This window comes from Phyllopteryx taeniolatus, chromosome 19, assembly GCF_024500385.1.
Source record: "Phyllopteryx taeniolatus isolate TA_2022b chromosome 19, UOR_Ptae_1.2, whole genome shotgun sequence".
Taxonomy (NCBI): domain Eukaryota; kingdom Metazoa; phylum Chordata; class Actinopteri; order Syngnathiformes; family Syngnathidae; genus Phyllopteryx; species Phyllopteryx taeniolatus.
In genome coordinates this window covers 2,353,034-2,371,991 of record NC_084520.1, presented here as the reverse complement: position 1 = coordinate 2,371,991, position 18,958 = coordinate 2,353,034, and the positions used below count along the sequence as shown (strand labels likewise).

The 18,958-nt window shown below is 45.5% G+C and overlaps 1 protein-coding gene across 1 annotated transcript in view; it reads right to left on the bottom strand.

Moving 5' to 3' along the window:
• Nucleotides 1–18,958, bottom strand: part of LOC133469204 (1-phosphatidylinositol 4,5-bisphosphate phosphodiesterase delta-3-A-like) — a 90,104-nt gene that overhangs the window by 21,113 nt on the left and 50,033 nt on the right. The window contains exons 10-12 of the mRNA XM_061755983.1: nt 17,723–17,818; nt 17,467–17,620; nt 1,565–1,681 (exon numbers count right to left, since the gene is read on the bottom strand). Of these exons, the coding sequence (XP_061611967.1) occupies nt 1,565–1,681; nt 17,467–17,620; nt 17,723–17,818 (367 nt within the window). The remainder of the gene's footprint in view (nt 1–1,564; nt 1,682–17,466; nt 17,621–17,722; nt 17,819–18,958) is intronic.

Here is an 18,958-nt window from a genome sequence, read left to right as displayed (position 1 = left end):
GTTTCTGTCGTGGCGGCAACCTTGGTGGACACCTATGATGAGGGATACCATCGAGCTGAAGAAGGAGTCCTCTCGGGCCTTTTTGGCCTGTGGGACTCCAGAGGTAGCTGATGGGTACCAGCTGGCCATGGAGAATGACTTCCAGACAGCTTCGAGGAAATTCTTGTCCACCATCCGGCGTTTCAGGAGGGCAAACCAGTGCACGATCAACACTGTGTGTAGTGGGGATGGGCAAGCTGACCTCAATTCTGGACCTTGTGAGTTGGTGGGGAGAATACCTCGAAGACCTCCTCGATTCCACCGCTACGCCTTCCCATGTTGAAGCAGAGACTGGGATTTCTAAGGTGGGCTCTCTATCTCTGGTGTTGAGGTCATCGAGGTGGTTAAAAAGCTCCTCGGTGGCAAGGCCCCGGGGTTGGATGAGCTCCGCTCCGAGTTCCTAAAGGCTCTGGATGTCGTGGAGCTGTCCTGATTGACACTCCTCTGTAACATCGCGTGGACATCAGGGGCAGTGCCTCTGGATTGGCAGACTGGGGTGGTGCTCCCCCTTTTTAAGAAGGGGGACCGTAGGATGTATTCCAACTACAGGGGGATCACACTCCTGAGCTTCCCTGGTAACGTCTATTCAGGGGTGCTGGAGAGGAGGTTCCGTCTGGAAGTTGAATCTCAGATTCAGGAGGAGCACTGTGGTTTTCAACCTGGCCGTGGAACAGTGGACCAGCTCTATACCCTTGGCAGGGTCCTCGAGGGTGCATGGGAGTTTGCCCAACCAGTCTACATGTGTTTGTGGAGTTGGAGAAGGCGTTTGACTGTGTCCCTTGGGAAGTCTTGTGGGAGGTGCTTCGGTAGTATGGGGTACCGAACCCTCTGATAGGGGCTGTTCGGTCCATGTACGACGGGTGTCTGCATTGCCGGCATTAAGTCGGATTCGTTTCCGGTGAGGGTTGGACAAGGCTGCACTTTGTCACCAATTATGTCCATAACCTGTATGGAGGAGTTCAAGTATCTTGGGGTCTTTTTCACAATGTGATCAACAGGCGGATTGGTGCAGCGTCTGCAGTGATGCAGACTTTGTATCGGTCCGTTGTGGTGATGAAGTAGCTAAGCTGAAAGGCGAATCTCTCAATTTACCGATTTACGTTCCTACCCTCACCTATGGTCACGAGCTGTGGGTGGTGACCGTTTTACGGGCACGTCACACCGGGAAGAGAATCAAGGGATGACCCAGGACACACTGGAGAGACTATGTCTCCCGGCTGGCCAGGGAACGCCTCGTGATCCCCCTGCAAGACTAGGATGAATTGGCTGGGGAGACGTAAGTCTGGGCTTCGCTGCTAAAGCTACTGCCCCCGCGACCTGACCTCTGATAAGCGAAAGAAAATGGATGGATGGATGGATAACAAGCTTCTTTAACAAGCTCTGTGAGTGGGGTTTATGTTTGGACGCAATAGCACCAGACTCGAAGAAAAATATAAACATAAGACCTCAGAATCTATGACGTCATGAAGCTTCATTATCCTGTATGTTTCTTTGTTTTAACTGGATGTATTTTAAGGGGTCTTACCAAGTTGGCAGCCTCCATTCCACATTTCCTGAGGGTTATAGTTGGAAGACTGTAGCCGCTGTCCTGAGGGGTAGATCCTGCTAAGATGGTGGCTATTGTGACGCACAAAATACATCCCTGGAGGGTAACAACAAAGAAATCCAACACGCTGAAGAAACACCACACAAAACTGATTTCACTGAACTGCTACAAAATGTCAAACATGTACAGTAAAACAAACAACCTTACTTTCTAAATTTTTTTTACATTGCTGTATGCAATGTTTTGTCAATCTTTGTGTCCATGTATTAGGTGGAGGGCCACTCAAATTAGTTGGTAATTAAGGAGCTTGCCAAATGTCAAAGTTCATGAGTAATTAGCTCAAAAAAAGAAATTACATTTAAATTTAAATTAAAGCCGTTGATGAGGGGCCTCCCAGGTCATGACCAACAATTAGGATTCCAATTTCCCCTTCCTATTAAAGTCACAAACCAGTATAAACTCATTTGGTAGTCATCATATAGAAACACATAACTCACTAATCCGCGACCGTATCCCTTCTGTGATAACCCAAAGCTTGTGCCCATAGGTGAGGGTGGGGATGAAAATGTTTTGATTTAGAATTTAATTAAATTGAGAGCTTCATCTTCTGGCTCAGCTCTCTCTGTGACAGTCCTGGACCGTACCTGTGAACCTTCTGTTGTGTTGGTTTTCAGGTACAGCAATGATGTCCTCCCTAAAAAAGGCTAGTTATCCAAAAGCATCAGAAATGAAAAAGAAATTTAAACTAGAGCTACAAGCAGCTATTAAGGGCCGTCGCACCCCTTGCCACGTTGGGGTACTGGCACATTCAGGTACTGGCCGATTGGGCATGTTGTAGATCATTTGAAGAGAAATACAAATGCACAGCACAGTTGAGATTTATATTCACGTAAAATGTAGAAAACGGTAAATCATTTTCGTTCCACTTCATGACTTTGTGTTGGTGTGTCACATAAAATGTCAACAAAATACATTGACTTTTCTGATTATAAGGTCACAAAATGTGGGAAGTTGAATTGTATGAATACTTTTCCAAGGTACTGTATATACAGGAATAAAGAGAAATTTTGATGGGTATGCCAAGTTTGACAGTAGGTGGCGCGATGACTATGAGTAAAAAATTGTTTGTAGGCGTCTTATGGACTGATAAAGTGTGCAACATTTGGAAAAGATATGGGTATTTGTGGTGAGGTGAAAACAGCTTTTGTTGTCACGGCGAAACATTAAAATTTGTCGCATCGCCATAGCAACGGCATTCGACAAAATCAAAAACTTTTAATAACTTTTCATCGTCAACAACTTTAGAGAAAACACACAAAGTTAGAAGTCGATCGGATGAACTCTATAGGAGGAGTTAGTTAAAATATGACCTCTATCAAAGGCAGAAAGTATGTCAAAATGTGGAAGTGAATGTGAAAGAAAATTTAAAATGGCAGACTTCCTGTTGGGTTGAGAGTATGACTCCATGCATAGATATGAACGGCAGCGCAATGAAGCAGCCCGGCTAACCGACCTGCCTATATCGCGGCCACGTTGGGGAGGTCGACGTTCCCATAGAAGGCGCTACATGGACACTGAAATTAAGTCAGTCACTTGCTTATTCCTCAATCGATTTTCATTAGGGGTACTGTTTTGTCAACACCAAAGCGTATGCTACCAAAAAACAAGATTTTTAAAAAAGCAAAAAATAATATATTTAAATATATTTTTTCATGAGAAAGGGACTCCCAGTTCCCTTGTCATAACTGTATGCTGTTTTGCACAACTGTAAGCAGCATAATTTAGAGGCACCGTTAGTCTTTTGGTTTTCTTGCCGTACACACAGTGAACTTCGACCTCCCTAGCTTAGCGTTGGAGTTAGCATGGAGCTCAAAATGGGTTTGTCGTATCTACCAATACATGTCTTTGGCCCCAAGAGACTTTTTTCCCCCACTTTTGGGCTGTTACATGTGCCTCTCAATTTTGGTATACCGAGGTACAACGTAAAAAACAGCTGTTACCCTATAGCCATGTCTATGGAACTTATTAGTGAATGAGCACCATATAACATGCATGTTAGTCAACTGGTGTATGGAGTTACTGAGCAGGCACATTGAGGAAGGGATGGTCCGGTCCCCTCCACCCGCAAGGGGGGGTCAAGCCAGCGAGCCCATCCCACGGGGGACCCAGCCAGGGAGACGCCACCCACTCCCCAGGACCCAGGGCGGTCCCCCCAGCCTAACCAAAGTGCCCGACCAGTCCCAAAGGGAGGGGCAAGAGTACCGGGCACCTCCAAAGGTGCGAATGTATGTGGTGCATTAAAAATCTGCGGGGGAAAGGTATGGCGGGCCAGAGAGCAGACTGGAGTGCCGGAAAACCTGGCAGAGTGTCCTCCCCAGCCTGACACTGCTCTCCTCCCACTGACGGGTGTATGATGCATTAAAACTGGAGGACTGGCAGGCCCAAGAAGGAGCGTGACCAGAGCGTAGACCAGCACAGATGTGCCAGGACGTGGCCCGGCATCCGCCTCATCAATTTGTGCTAGCCCAACAGGGGACTATGAATGAGATGTAAATGTGCCCAATGTGTAAAATATGGACTGTGTGAGTAATAAAAATGTGGAGTGTGTGTGAAGTAAGAGGCTAGATTTCTGCGGGCCCGGCTGGAAGACCACAAAGGGGGACAGCCCCTCCCCACCCTACAGCTAACACCCCAGCCCTGCACCACCACCCAGTGACCAGAAGGCAAGGTACAAGGCGGGAGGCGCCGACACCCTACCATAGGTCCCGAAGTCAGCTGGGGACCTTACACAGCCCAAGTGAGAGAGAGTCGACAACCATGGTGGAGCGCCCCTAGGAGAGGGAAGAGGAGGACACAGACCAGGGGTGCAGCACCACGACACCAAGGCCCCCACCCGAAGACCCGGGAGTGGGGCCAGCGGGCAGCTACCCGGCACCCAAGGACCGGGAGAAGCCCGCCCCCTCGCAGGAGGGCAACAGAGACAAAACCCGACCCAAGAGGAGGAGGGCGAAATAGGCCCAGCATCCCCAGAGGCCCACACCGACGCCCAATTCAGGGTGCACCCGCCTCTTGCCCGAAGATAGCTGGGATAGGCTCCAGCACGCCCGCGACACTAGTGAGGATAAGCGGTACAGAAAATGGATGGATGGATGGATGGATGTTGAACTCACTCATGATTACTTGTATTGCTCTGTCCCAGAACCTGCTTTCCTGGATACCACCGTAAATAAAGCAAAGCAACTTTATTTATATAGTGCATTTTATGCACAAGGTAACTCAATGTGCTTTACAAGATTAAAAGCATTTCAAAACAAAGAAAAAAAACAGCTTATAAACATTTAAAACAGAGGAAACAAAAAAAATTCAAGCAGCGTACAGTGCAAGCAATATCATTTAAAAGTGGAAATGCTCTGAAAAGCATGGGAAAAAAGAAGAGTTTTTAAGCTGGACTTAAAAACATACACACTTGGGGCTGACGTCACTTCTGTTGGCAACTTATTTCATTTGTGTGCAGCATAATAGCTAAATGCTGCTTCACCATGTTTGCTTTGGACTCTGTGCTCCACTATTTGTCCTGAGTCTGTCGATCTCAGAGCCCTAACTGGGTATATATTCCATTAGCATTTCATTCATGTATTCAGGACCTAAACAGTTTAGTGATTTATAGACCAGTAGCAGAATTTTTAAATCTATTCTAAATCTGACTGGAAGCCAGTGTAAAGACTTTAGAATTGGAATAATATGCTCTGACCTCTTTGTTCTGGTCAGAACCCGAGCTGCAGCATTCTGAATGAGCTGCAGCTGTTTAGTGCTCTTTTTAGGGAGTCCAGGCCATTACAAAATCAAGTCTACTTGAGATAAAAGCATGTGATGAGCTTCTCTTGGTCTGCTTGACACATGCAAGCCTTCACTCTGGATATGTTCTTCAGATGGTAGAAGGCGGTTTTAGGAATTTATTTGATATGACTGTTGAAAGTCAGGTCGGAATCTATCAGAGCACCAAGGTTTTGGATTTGGTCTTTGGTTTTTAAAGAGAGTGACTTTATTTACTAACAGCAATCCTCTTTTCTTTATTGCCAAAAACAATTATCTCAGTTTTGTTGTGGTTTATCCATCATTTTCATTACCACTTATCCTCACTAGGGTCGCGGGCTTATCCAAGCTATCTTTGGGCGGGAGGTGGGGTACACCCTGAACCGGTCGCCAGCCAATCGCAGGGCACATAGAAAGTTCGCGGTGAAAACCCACCCAGGCACGGGGAGAAATGCAAACTCCACACAGGCGAGGCCGGGATTTGAACCCCGGTCCCCAGAACTGTGAGCCAGATGTGCTAACCAGTCGGTCACCGTGCCGGCTGTTGTGGTTTAATTGAAGAAAATTTTGGCTCATCCAGATATTTATCTGTTTTAGACAGTGACACAACACCTCAATTGAACTGTAGTAATCTGGAGACACTGCTAGATATAACTGTGTGTCATCTGCATAGCTATGATAATCAAAATTAAAGAATTTGACCCAAGGGTAGCATATACAGGCTGAACAGGAGGGGTCCATGAACTGACCCTTGAGGGACCCCATAGGTCATTGCCATTCGATGAGATTGAACACTTCCAATGGTTACAAAATAACTCCTTTCCTCCAGGTAGGACCTGAACCATTTAAGGACTATTCCATTTAGTCCTACCCACATTTCCAACCTGTTCAGCAGTATATTATGATCTACTGTATCAAAAGTCGCACTGATGTCCAACAAGACCAGAATTGACACCTTTCCCGCGTCAGTATTCAACCTTATATCATTTAGCACTTTGATAAGAGCAGATTCTGTATTGTGATGAGTTCAGAACTCTGATTGAAATTTGTCAAAAAGTCTATTTAAGTTCAAGAAATTGCTGAGTTGATTAAAAATAAATTTCTCAACAATCTTGGCTATGAGAGGGCGATTTGAGATGGGTCTATAGCTTGCTAACATGGAAGACTCCAGCGTTCTATTTTTTAGCAGAGGCTCAATGGCAGCTACTTTAAGAGCTTTAGGAAACTCGCCTGACTGAAGTGAGCACTTGATTATTTGCTGCAAATCAGCTAGCACAGACTTTGCAATAGTTTTGAAAAAGTCAGATGCTATTGAGTCAAGACAGCTCGTTGATGGTTTCAGCTACTGAACCGTTTTCTCTACAGTTTTTTGGTCAACTGTATGAAATGCTGACATGGTTATAGAGTTTTTCCTGGGTGGCTTCAGATGTAGTATCATTTTATCATTTTGCTGATTTGTAGTAATATTTAACCTGATGGATTGTAATTTTTCACTAAAATAAGCAAATTCATTGCATTTATCTGCTGTTAGGACTTCTGGAGCTATCTGATTCGGAGGGGGGTGGGGGGGGGGTGTTTGTGAGCTTGACAACCACAGCAAACAGAGTGCGAGTATTGTGGAAGTTCTTACTGATGATTTCAGAAAAGTGTTGCTGTCGAGCCCTGACTAACTCTTGATTAAAATTACAACGACTTTGTCTGTAGACGTCATAGTCAATTTGGAGTTTAGTTTTTCTCCACTAGCGTTCTGCTTTCTTACACTTTGATTTCGAGGTCTTTACCATCATTGTGCTCCTCCACGATGTTCTAGGTCGCCTCAAGATTGTCTTAGTTTTAATAGGAGCGACAGCGTGCATGACATTTGAGATTTTACAGGTGAAACTATCCAAAGGTTCATCAACTGTCTCAGCCATTCACAGTTTGTGACACAACAATGGTCTCCATAAACTTAATGGTGGTACTGGTAATGGTGGTCATTTATGTACCTTTTCTTTATAGACAGAGGTTGTCTGAACTTATGGAAGACTCTATAATTAAAAAAATATACAAAAATGGTCAGAAATAGCCATATCCTTAATGTCAACAAATTTCAACATCCTTAGAGATGACCAGGGGCCTCATGTACAAAAGGTGCGTACGCACAAAAATGTGGCGTACGTTCTTTTTCACGGCAAAGTTCAGATGTATGAAGAGTGAAATGACCGTGGAAATGTGCGGTGTCTCACGCCAACTTCATGGCTGGCATACGCACGTTTCTACAGCTTTTGGTGCTTTGGCGACACTTAGAGGTGTTGCCAGGAAACTGTTATAATATATCTGAGACACATGAACAATTAGCACTGATGAACAATTCATGCCCGACAACATTTGATTTCAACAATGTAAAAGATGAAAGGACTCTGAATTCACTTGTTAACCAGTGTATTTAATGACTCACTGATATTTGTGAGGACACCTATTAATTGATCAAGGTGATCATTTCTTGTGACTCCAGCACATGCACTGGAAAAAAAAAAGTCCTTTGAATTTACTTAATTTGAACATGTACATTGGTTTCACATGATTAAAATGTGTTAAAGTGAAACATTTTTAGGAGAAGAGGTGTAAATTATCTCATTTTAACACATTTTAATCACATGCAACCGTTGTACTCGTTCAAATTAAGTACATTCAAAGGACTCTTTTTATCAGTCTGCACGGGTGCAGCAGCAGCCGGTTGGAGCGTAATTGCGTCGGAGACCTTGGGGATGACGGACGAATCCCGCGAACATGTACTGTAGCACGTGGCTGCGACTGCAGTGATAAAGAGTCCTTTCAATTTACTTAATTTGAACATGTAAATCGGTTGCACATGATTCAAATGTGTTAAAATGACATAATTTACCCCTCTTCTCCAAAAAAAAAAGCTTTTTTTTCAATGTGCGTGTCCTCTCCTGTGTATTAAAATAATAAATTGAGTAATCAAGAAGGAGTCAAAGTTTTTGATATCCTTTTTGATATGCTGATGTGCTTCTATTTGAATTGAAAAGATTTATTACAAATACCATACATACAACATTTACGCATTAACCTTTATCTCACAGGGCTGAGTGTAGGTTACTGTATGAACATATTTGTTGTGAGTTATAAAAAATACTTGGTATTAACCTTGTGGGGTAATTCGAGTCAGCCACATGTGCTCCCAGCACCCCTGAGAAAGCAGCGTCACCCATGATTGCAGCGACTCTCTCCTCAAATGGGGTGAAGCCCTCAGTGGAGGTCCTTCCGTCTGTTTTGGGCACACTTTGGCGGTGGGCAGCTCCTCTCCGCTTCACATCCACCTTAATGTCTGACCACTACTTTTTTAGTTCAGCGTGTGTGCGCTGTTCCGAGCACACAGCATCGACAGCCGCACACGTGCTGTCCCATTCGCTCCTCTTCGCGTGTTGTTAACGCCGGACGACAGTGTGCCCAAAAGAAGATTTTCTTGCGCGCCTCCACTTCAATGAGCAACTTCACAGGCATAAAAATTATTTTTCTTCATTACCTTGCTCATTTTCCCTTTTTTCTGATCATTCAGAGATTGGGATCTCAGGAGCAGTTTTCATTTAAATATGATTTGCATATTTAAATGTGGCCGTGGACAGGGAGGAGTCGGCTACTCCAACATGTGGGCTCATTTCCACGTTGATTAGGATGTACGAAGGAAATGTGCTTGGATTCATGCGTACGCACAGATTCATACATCTGGATATTTTTATGCGTACGTTTTCTGGATTTGAGCGTACGCCATGTTTCTGTAGGAAATCCATGGAAGTCTTTGTACATGAGGCCCCAGGTCTGACCAGATGTGACCTGGAGTGTGGGTTGGACTCTTATTATGTTGAGAGAGGTCAAATGTGTCTAGTATAGCAGAGAGTTCTTAGATTTTTGTTATTGTCAACATGAATGTTAAAGTCTCCCGTTATGACAAAATAGTTGTAGTCAGTACAAATAACTGACAGCAGTTCTGAAAAGCCCTCCATAAATTTTCTATTGTATCTTGGAGGCCTATAAATTATTAAAACAATAACCTTTGGGTCACCTTTAACTAAAAAAACACAGATATTCAAAAGAGCTCTAATCACCCAGTATAATTTCTTTACACTGAATTAATGACTTAAAAATAACAGCAATATCACCGCCTTTTTCCCCTATTTGACACTTGTTCATAAAATTAAAATTTGCTGGTGTTACCTCATTTAAAATCGTATTACAGCTACTTTCTGTTAACCACGTTTCATTTAGTAACAAAAAGTCCAGATTATAGGTTGTAATGATGTCATTAATCAACATTGATTTATTACCCAGTGACCTGATGTTGAAAAGAGCTAGTCTCGCAGAGATAACTGGAGACAATGGTTTGATCGATTCACATTTTATCCTCACTACGTTTGAAGTTCTACTTTTTTTGTGCCATATTTCTTTGACCAACTTTCTGTCCCTTGGAATTACAGGGATCCAAAATGCCTGATTTCCATAGGAGTCTGACTTATTCTGGAAAAGACCCCGGAGATATCAGTCAGATTCACAGATACGTTTCTTCATGGGTGGAGGAGGGGCCCTTCGCATCTGAAGGCCTCTTTATACTCCCACGGTCGTGCGGCCGACAACGCCTGCATTGCATCACGTGACTGACGAATTGGCAGAAAATGTTGCTGCGCGCCGAACGCCGCGGAGATCATCTCTCGTGATTGGTCCGTTTTAGTCACATGCTGTGATAACGTACTCAGCGTGCCCCTTGGTTCTACATACCATCTATGCCGCCGCCTTCTCGATCGATTTTGCAGCATAATTAAACGCATCATCTAGGTCCATTTGTTCTAGCAGACACTGTTCCACGGTCGCCCTTTGTTGTTGCTTTGTTCCTTGTTAGTGAAAGGAAAGTAAAAGCGGCTACCGGAAATTGCCCCAAAAAATGTAGAGGAAACTCCATCCTGTGGTGTGCGTCCCAATACCAGCCGTAGCGACGCGCGTGGGTTGCGCTAGAGTATAAAGTCAAACTACGCGCGTGGGTTGCGCTAGAGTATAAAGTCAAACTACGCGCGGGACAGCCGCAGTGACGTCAGCGCGGTCGCTGTTCACGCTAGTATAAAGAAACCTTTCGTGGATGGTGGTTGCAGGCGAGGGGGAATGGGAGGAAGATCTTGGCGTGGTGTGCGTTGGATTCCAAAATTGACAATCGTCTTCATCCTGTCCGTCACACCTCGCAGAGAATTTAGGTCAGTTGAGAGTGAGTTTTGCGTTGGGCTTTGCTCCAATGGGGCAGGGAGTGGGTGTGGGAGATTCAACATGCTCATTTGTCATTCGCTCCTCCGATTGTTTGGATGACCATGGTGAATCCGTCTGCACCTCGTGTCGCCTCATCGCCTGTTCCTCCGATTGTTTGGGAACAGCTACATCTTTTTGTCCTTCAGCCTTGTCACCAAGGCCAGTGTTTTCTTTTTGGGCCGCTGAATGACGTACACAGTAAAAAATGTTGGCAGCCAATAACTTAACCCCTTGTCTATTTAGACAGAAACCATCTGCCTAAAGATGTCTGCGCTCCCCAAAAATCCAGAAATTGTCAATGAAACTCACGGATAGTGCCGTACACACTTCTTTGAGCCACTTATTTAATTGACTGAGCCTAGAGAAACGTTCATCTCCAAATCGTACAAGTGGGAGAGGTCCACTAATAAAAACCTCAGCATCCAAACATTGCACTTCTGTTAGGAGGTCAATGAAATCTCGCTTCAGTACCTCTGATTGCTGCTTGAGAACATCCAGGGCCCCTGTGTATAATAACATATTTCACAGTTGTGTGCTGATTAGTGATCTCCAAGATTTTTTTTTTTTTTAGAGATATCAGACACCTTGTCATTGGTAAAACACAGTACTTTGGTGTTCTTCTCACTGCAAAAACGTTTCACATCCTTGACAGCTCCATCACTAATTATTAATGTTTGGATGCCATTTTTTTCTGGTATGATTTAGTTTCATACCTTTCAGGGTTGGCGGGGGATGAGCATTCTTGGTCAGGGTCTTGTAAAAGTGGCTCAAATGTCATATACTGCCCTGCAGTTACATTATTGGAGCCGGGAGGGCGCTTTGTGACCTCTCTCTCCCCCCTCCCCTCTCTGTTTTCAGCACCTGTCTTCAATCAGCCTCATCACAACTTGTGTATATAAACCTGACTGTTCCCGGAAATCCTTGCCTAAGTATTGCAGCCTCTCCTAGCGGTACGACGGCCCACCTTATCTCAAGTAAGCTATACTGTTCCTCGCTTCCCTTGTTAACGCTTGTGTCTCCTCGTTCCCAGTCATCGCTAGTTTTCCTGACCCACATCATTCCTGCCACCAAGCCAGCTGCTTGTTCTGTCCACTGCCTGCCACCTGTCCACGCCGCCGCCTGCCTACACATCCAGGACAACCTCCATAACCTTTCATCAATAAACTGTTCATCATTTTACATCTGCCTCCGCCTGCTCTTGGGTCTAGCTACTCCCCACACGTGACAGACTACTTAGGCCACTATGGACCCAGCAACTCCGGAGGCTCTGAAGAACGCACTAACATTGGACCCACATTGGACGACAGGACAAAAACCTGCAAGAAATCACCGAAACGCTCCACTCCCTTTCGCAACGTCTCCCTCCTTTCCCAACAGATGTAATCCATTCAACCCCCTGTAAGTACTCAAGCCTGCAGCCACCCTACTTCCTGTACAAACAACCTCATGTCCCTCCGCCCGAGCCCTACTCCGGGGACTTAGGTACATGTAGCTAGTTTATTCTTAATTGCTCACTCGTATTCAATCTCCAACCGTACAGTTATCCCACCGAACGTTCCGAAGTAGCATATGTCACTAACCTCCTCTGCGGCAAAGCAGTAAAATGGTCCACTTCATTATGGCAAAACTCCTCTCCGGTACTACATTCATTCGATTCTTTTTCCGCTTAACTCCGCAAAGTATTTGATCACCCAGTTCACGGCAAAGAAGCCACCCGTCGCCTCCTCACGCTCGCGCAGGGTGCTAAATATGCAGTGGAATATTCCATTGAGTTCCGGATATTGGCAGGTGAATGCGGGTGGGACGATGCGGGGCTTGGGGGGATTTTTTAAAATGGCCTCTCCGACCTACTCATGGATGAGCAAGCGGTCCGGGACGAGCCCTCCTCTCTCGAGGATCTCATCGCCGTTTCCAGTCGGCTTGATAACCGACTGTGAGAGAGAGCACGAGAGGGGAGGGTCCGCGTATGTAAGAATCCTCCCACTCAGAGCACCACACCGTCGGCTTCCCACCCGCCTCCTGCACCGTCTCCCGCACTTCCGTCACTCCCCGTAGCTACCACAGAGCCTATGCAAATTGGTAAAACGCGTCTAGACCCACAGGAGCGTCAGCGTCGAGTCATCCAGCGGCTGTGTATCTACTTCAGTCAAGCCGGTCACTTTATTTCCTCATGCCCCCTCCGATCAAAAGACCAGGCTCACCGCGACCCGAGAGTGTCGTGATGAGCCAAACCTCCATTCCCTCAAGCTCTCCCTCTCGCATGACCGTTCTCGCTTGCATTATAGTTTCTGCTCAGAACACCTCCATTACTGCCCTGATAGATTCCGGAATGATGACAATTTCATTCATGAAGCAATAATTCACCAGCTACAAATCCCTCTCCAACCACTTCTGTCCCCGAAGAAAGTCCCAGCCCTGGATGGCCGAATCATCTTCCCCATTACCCACCAAACAGTGCCATTCACCTTGCTCATTTCGGGTAATCACCGTGAGAACATCTCACTTTTTGTTATCCCTTCCTCTGATACCCCATCATCGACCGCTCGTTTGAACCCCTCTGCGACGCCCGGATAGTCACCAAGTTGAATCTACGGCACGCCTACCACCTCATCCGTATCCGAGAGGGGGATGAATGGAAAACCGCTTTCAACACTGCTCTCGGACACTTCGAATACCAGGTAATTTGGATTGACTAATGCCCCCGCTGTCTTCCAGACCTTCATTAACGACGTCCTCCAATGATATGCTGAACCGGTTTGTTTTTGTCTATTGGGATGACATTCTCATTTTCTCCTGCTCCCTTGAAGAACATCACCGTCATGCACACCAAGTCCTCCAACGCCTGTTGAAAACCGCCTGTATGTTAAACCCCAAAAATGTGAATTCCATCTCTCCTCCGTACACTTCCTCGGCTTTGTTATCAATCCAATCCTGCTAAGATCCAAGCCGTCGTTAACTGGCCCACTCCCACCACCCGCAAAGAACTGCAACGTTTCCTTCGATTCGCAAATTTCTACTGTCGATTCATCCGTAATTACAGCAAGGTCGCAATTCCCTTCACTAGCCTCACATCCAACAGCTCCCCCTTTCAGTGGACCCCGGCAGCATCCCAAGCATTTAGTCAACTGTGCACCCATTCTTTGCCACTCGACCCCTCCCTCCAGTTCGTGGTCGAGGTTGACGCCTCGGACACGGGGCAGGGAACTACGACGTCGGCAACCAAGAGCTACTGGCCATTGTATGGGCCTTGGAAGAGTGGAGGCACTGGGTGGAGGGGACTGAACTACCATTCATCATTTGGACAGACCACAAGAATCTCTCTTACCTCCGTTCCCCCAAACGCCTTAACCCTCGACAAGCTCACTGGGCTCTCTTCTTGAGCAGGTTTAATTTCAGTCTCTCCTTCCGTCCTGGCTCCAAAAACAGCAAACCAGATGCCCTGTCTCGACTTTACTCACCCCCCTCCAGCCCTGACGAACCTGAACCCATCCTTCCTTCCTTGTGCTTCATTGGAGCAGCCACTTGGCAGATCGAGCAGGTGGTTCAAGAGGCCCAGAAGACTCACCAGGATCCCAAGACCGGGCCTACAAACCGCCTGTTTGTACCCGATTCTGCACGGTCTAACATTCTTCAGTGGGCTCACAACTCCAAACTCACCTGTCATCTTGGCATCACCCGCACCATTCAGTTCATCCAGCAGCATTTCTGGTGGCCCAGCCTTGTTCAAGACACCCGGGAGTTCGTCCAAGCCCGAAGTAAGTCTTCACACCTGCCCCTAGCTGGGCTGCTGCGTCCATTGCCTATCCCTAGCCGCCCTTGGTCCCATATCGCTCTGGACTTTGTTACCGGTCTACCTCCTCCTGAAGGTAACTCTATCATTCTCACTATTGTCGATCACTTTTCCAAATCCGTCCATTACGTACACCTCCCCATACTACCATCCGCCTTCAATACTGCTAACCTCCTTGTCCAGCATGTCTTTAGACTCCACGGTATTCCCATCGATATTGTCTTGGACAGAGGTCCTCGGTTCTCATCCCTGGTATGGAAGGAATTCTGTAAAGTGGTGGGCGCAGCAGCCAGCTTGTTGTCAGGATATCATCCGCAGACCAACGGCCAGATGGAGCGGGCAAACCAATCCCTTGAATCTGCCCTCTGTTGTGTTGCTGCACGCAACCCCTCCTCCTGGAGCTCATTCCTCCCATGGATTGAGTACGCCCACAACTCCCTCAGCAGTTCTGCTACCGGTATGTCCCCATTCATGCCTTGCTATGGTTACCACCCCCTGTTATTCAAAGAACAGGAGCAGGCATTGCCAGTCGGCGTCGTCAAGGATCTAGGCGGTGAGGAAAGATGTCCGAGCGGCGTTGGCCCGGTCCGCCGCACGCAATAAAGAACTTGCAGACCGTCATCGGTCCCCGATGCCCGAATCCAAGGTGGGCCAATCTGTCTGGCTTTCTTCTCACGACCTCCCGCTTCAGACAAAGTCCCGGAAACTCACTCCGCGTTTCATTGGTCCCTTCCCCATTACCAAGATCATCAATCCCACTTCCGTCCAATTGAAGCTTCCACAGTATCTGAAAATTCATCCCACATTCCAGGTCTCTTTGCTGAAGTCTGTCTCCACCTGCGCCCTAAGCCCTCCAGCCGAACCCTCTCCACCCACCTGTGTTATTGACGACCATCCGGCCTTCACGGTGTCGCACATCCTCAACGTGAGGCCTAGGGGTAGAGGGTTCAAGTACCTTGTCGACTGGGAAGGGTACGGGCCGGAGTAGCGTTCTTGGATTTCCCGGAAGCTCATCCTCGATCCTACTCTTTTGGACGACTTCTACGCGGCTCCAATAATGAGCATTCTTGGTCAGGGTCTTGTAAAAGTGGCTCAAAGGTCATACACTGCCCTGCAGGTCCATTACTGGAGCCGGGAGGGCACTTGTCTCCTCTCTCTCCCCCCTCCCCTCTCTGTTTTCAGCACCTGTCTTCAATCAGCCTCATCACCACCGGTGTATATAAACCTGCCTGTTCCCGGAAATCCTCGCCTAAGTATTGCAGCCTCTCAAAGCGGTACCATGGCCCACCTTATGTCAAGTAAGCTATACTGTTCCTTGCTTCCCTTGTTAACTCGTGTCTCCTCATTCCCAGTGCTCCCCTGTGTTCCTGACCCACGTCATTCCTGTCACCAAGACAGCCGCCTGTTCTGTCCACTGCCTGCCACCTGTCCACGCAGCCGCCTGCCAACACATCCAGGACCACCTGCACAACCTTTCCTCAATAAACTGTTCATCATTTTACATCTGCCTCCGCCTGCTCTTGGGTCCAGCTACTCCCCACACGCGACAGAAAATCTATTTGTATTTTGAGTTAAATTCCATAACTGTGGGAATTGGTTAGGTCGGTTGTACTATATTTCTGTAATATTACTTTGTATTTTGATCTTGTGCGGCGGCTCTTGTGGTGACAATTCATTTTAAAGTATGTTGTACTCTGACATTCCATGAATCATCTGTTCTGTTTTCCAGGAAAAATATAAGAAATCAAAATTTAATGATGCCTGCTTCCCTCCTTTTAGTCTGACAGTCAGTGTTAGTACACCGTACAATGGCTCGTGTGTCCTATCATCACTATATCCATCTTGAATCCTTGCTTGATCCACCCATCAAGTAGGATTGGGATTATCCTGATCTTTAGCATCACAACAATCCTATTACTATGTATTTTGTTAATTATTGATCTTATGCAGCGGCTCTTATCGTGGCACTTCATTTTAAATTATATTGTACTCTAAAATTACATGTTTCATCTGTTCTGTTTTCCAGGAAAAATACAGGAAATCAAAAAGTAATTATGCCTGTTTTGTCATGGGTGTGTGTTCCGGTTTTTGTCTTCCCCCTGTTTCACACACACCTGCTCCTAAGAGCATCTTCACCACCTGTGCCTCGTTCACCCTAATTACCCCTTGTATTTAACCTCGTGTCTCATTCTCTCTCGTCGCCAGTTCGTTGTACCTTGTCGTCGCGTTCCAGCATTCCTTGTTTCCACGTCACAGACTCACAGTAAGACTTGACCCTGTTCCGATTATCGACCTCGCCTTTTTGCCTCATGTGTTTGGATACTGTTGCCTTTTTTGGATTGGCTGCCTGTGTACCGACCTATGCCCGTATATTAAACCTCTCTTTTTTGAAACTGTCCATTTGTTTTGTAGTTGTGCATTTTTGGGTCCTATCCTCATGACATGTTTCCCTCCTTCTAGCCTGACAGTCAGTGTTAGTACACCGTACAATGTGCCGTGTGTCCTATCATCACTTTATCCACCTTGAATTCTTGCTTGAGCCACCCTTCAAGTAGGATCAGGATGATCCCGATCTTTAGCATCATAACTAAGCTAAATTTCTACCTTGAAATTTTGACTTTCCCAAGAACAGCATTTGATCGGGATTCTGGGTAGGATTGGATTACCAAATCCATATGCCAATTTCACTCGGGTCAGGATCACATATCCTGGTTTGAAATACCCTATTTTGAGATTTTATCCTAAGCAGACCAATCTGATCCAAATTACTGAGCCCATCTGATTATTGTTCATTGTCTTTGAACATTACAAGTAGAAGGAACCCCTCAGTCAAAAGGTCACTAGTGAGAAGGTAGACATCAAATTTGCTTGGAAAGACGCTTTGGCAAGATACCTGTTACTTGTCTTTTAGTCATATAGGTATTTAAATTGTTCCTTCATACACTTTTAAAGTACGTAGCTTTCAATACATACACAGTATATACAATACCTGAGTCTTTGACATGTCTTAGGGCTTCACTTTCAGAAAATGAAGACATGTGGCTTTCCGGGGCTTTGGCAGCATGTTGAAAGCTTTTAAAGTGTACACTGCGAGTGTACACGACCAATGCTGACAGCTCTGGACTCATCTTAGACACAGCTGGCTAGAATTACATACAACAAACAACTGGTCACTCCCAATACATCTTCACCTTCACCTTGTCATCTTTCTTCCTTTCATGAATACTGCTCTCAGCTTGGCTGACCTCCTCATCTGACGAGCTGAGGTCTGACAAACTTGATGTGCACTCCTCCGCTGTATTCTCTTTCTTCCCCTTAATCAAGATTTTACCCTTAAGATCCTGCACACAGTACACACAAACACAGCTTACCCACACAAAACGCACAGAAACAAGGTGTTCAACACTTCTGTTACGTTAATTTATCTGTAAGAACAATGTTCCTGGGTCAACTTGAGCAGGGTGTGTTTCATTCAAAAGTGTCAGAAATCTGTCAGAAAAAAATCCCGATAAACATTGGTTGTATCGCATTATAACTCCATTACTAACCAGTCCATAACAAAAGACAGGCCAGTTCATAACAAAATACAGGCCTATTTAGGACCCCCAAACTAGATATACTACAATAAATATAACTATTATAATTTCCTTTCTATAGGTTATTTCGGAAATTGCTAAGGCTACTGTACATTAAATGTCCTGGGCCCTTTAAATATCTAATTAATGACATAAGTATCCTAGCAGCTAGGATACATTAACTACATTTCTAAATTATTACGTTACATTAAAGTATTATATCACCATTAATATCATCAATGTGAAACATCAAACCCGGAAAAACAGGTTAGCAGACTTCCTGTGTATGCTGCGCTAACTAGCATAACTTTGGGTTGATGATATGATGGTTTGAATCGGAACTTGTTAAAATGTGGTTTTCTTTATGGCTGGTGTCTTCAGACAAAAGCTAAATACATGTACCTCATTTATTTATACAAATATATGATATGATATACAGTATGTAAACACAAACAACAAAGCCTAAACATAGGATATTGTCGTCTTTGGTAGCTCTTGAAGACAGCTTGTGTAAAACAGAAGACATTGTAGACATTTAAAGTTCTTACAGTGCTTTATCCCGGTCAACTGCCATAGGGCTCCACCATTTCCCTGAGCCAGAAGAAAGTGCTTCAACTTGTTTTGCCGAATCCAGAAGTGTGTTGAACATAATCCCTATAATACCTAATAAGCATGTTTTTAAAATGAATAGATTAATAGTTACAAATAGGTATTGGAGCTTGGATATGAAGGTCTGATTAAAACAATGGTTTTTCATCAGTTACTGTATATGCTTTAACATTTGGCAACCTTTCTTTGAAAAAAAAAAAAGTAAACATTTGGCGGCCTACTTTTAGCTTTCTTTACCTCGCCTGTCTCTCCTTTATCTTCTCTTTTCGTGTGTACTGTGTGTACCCAGACCACTGT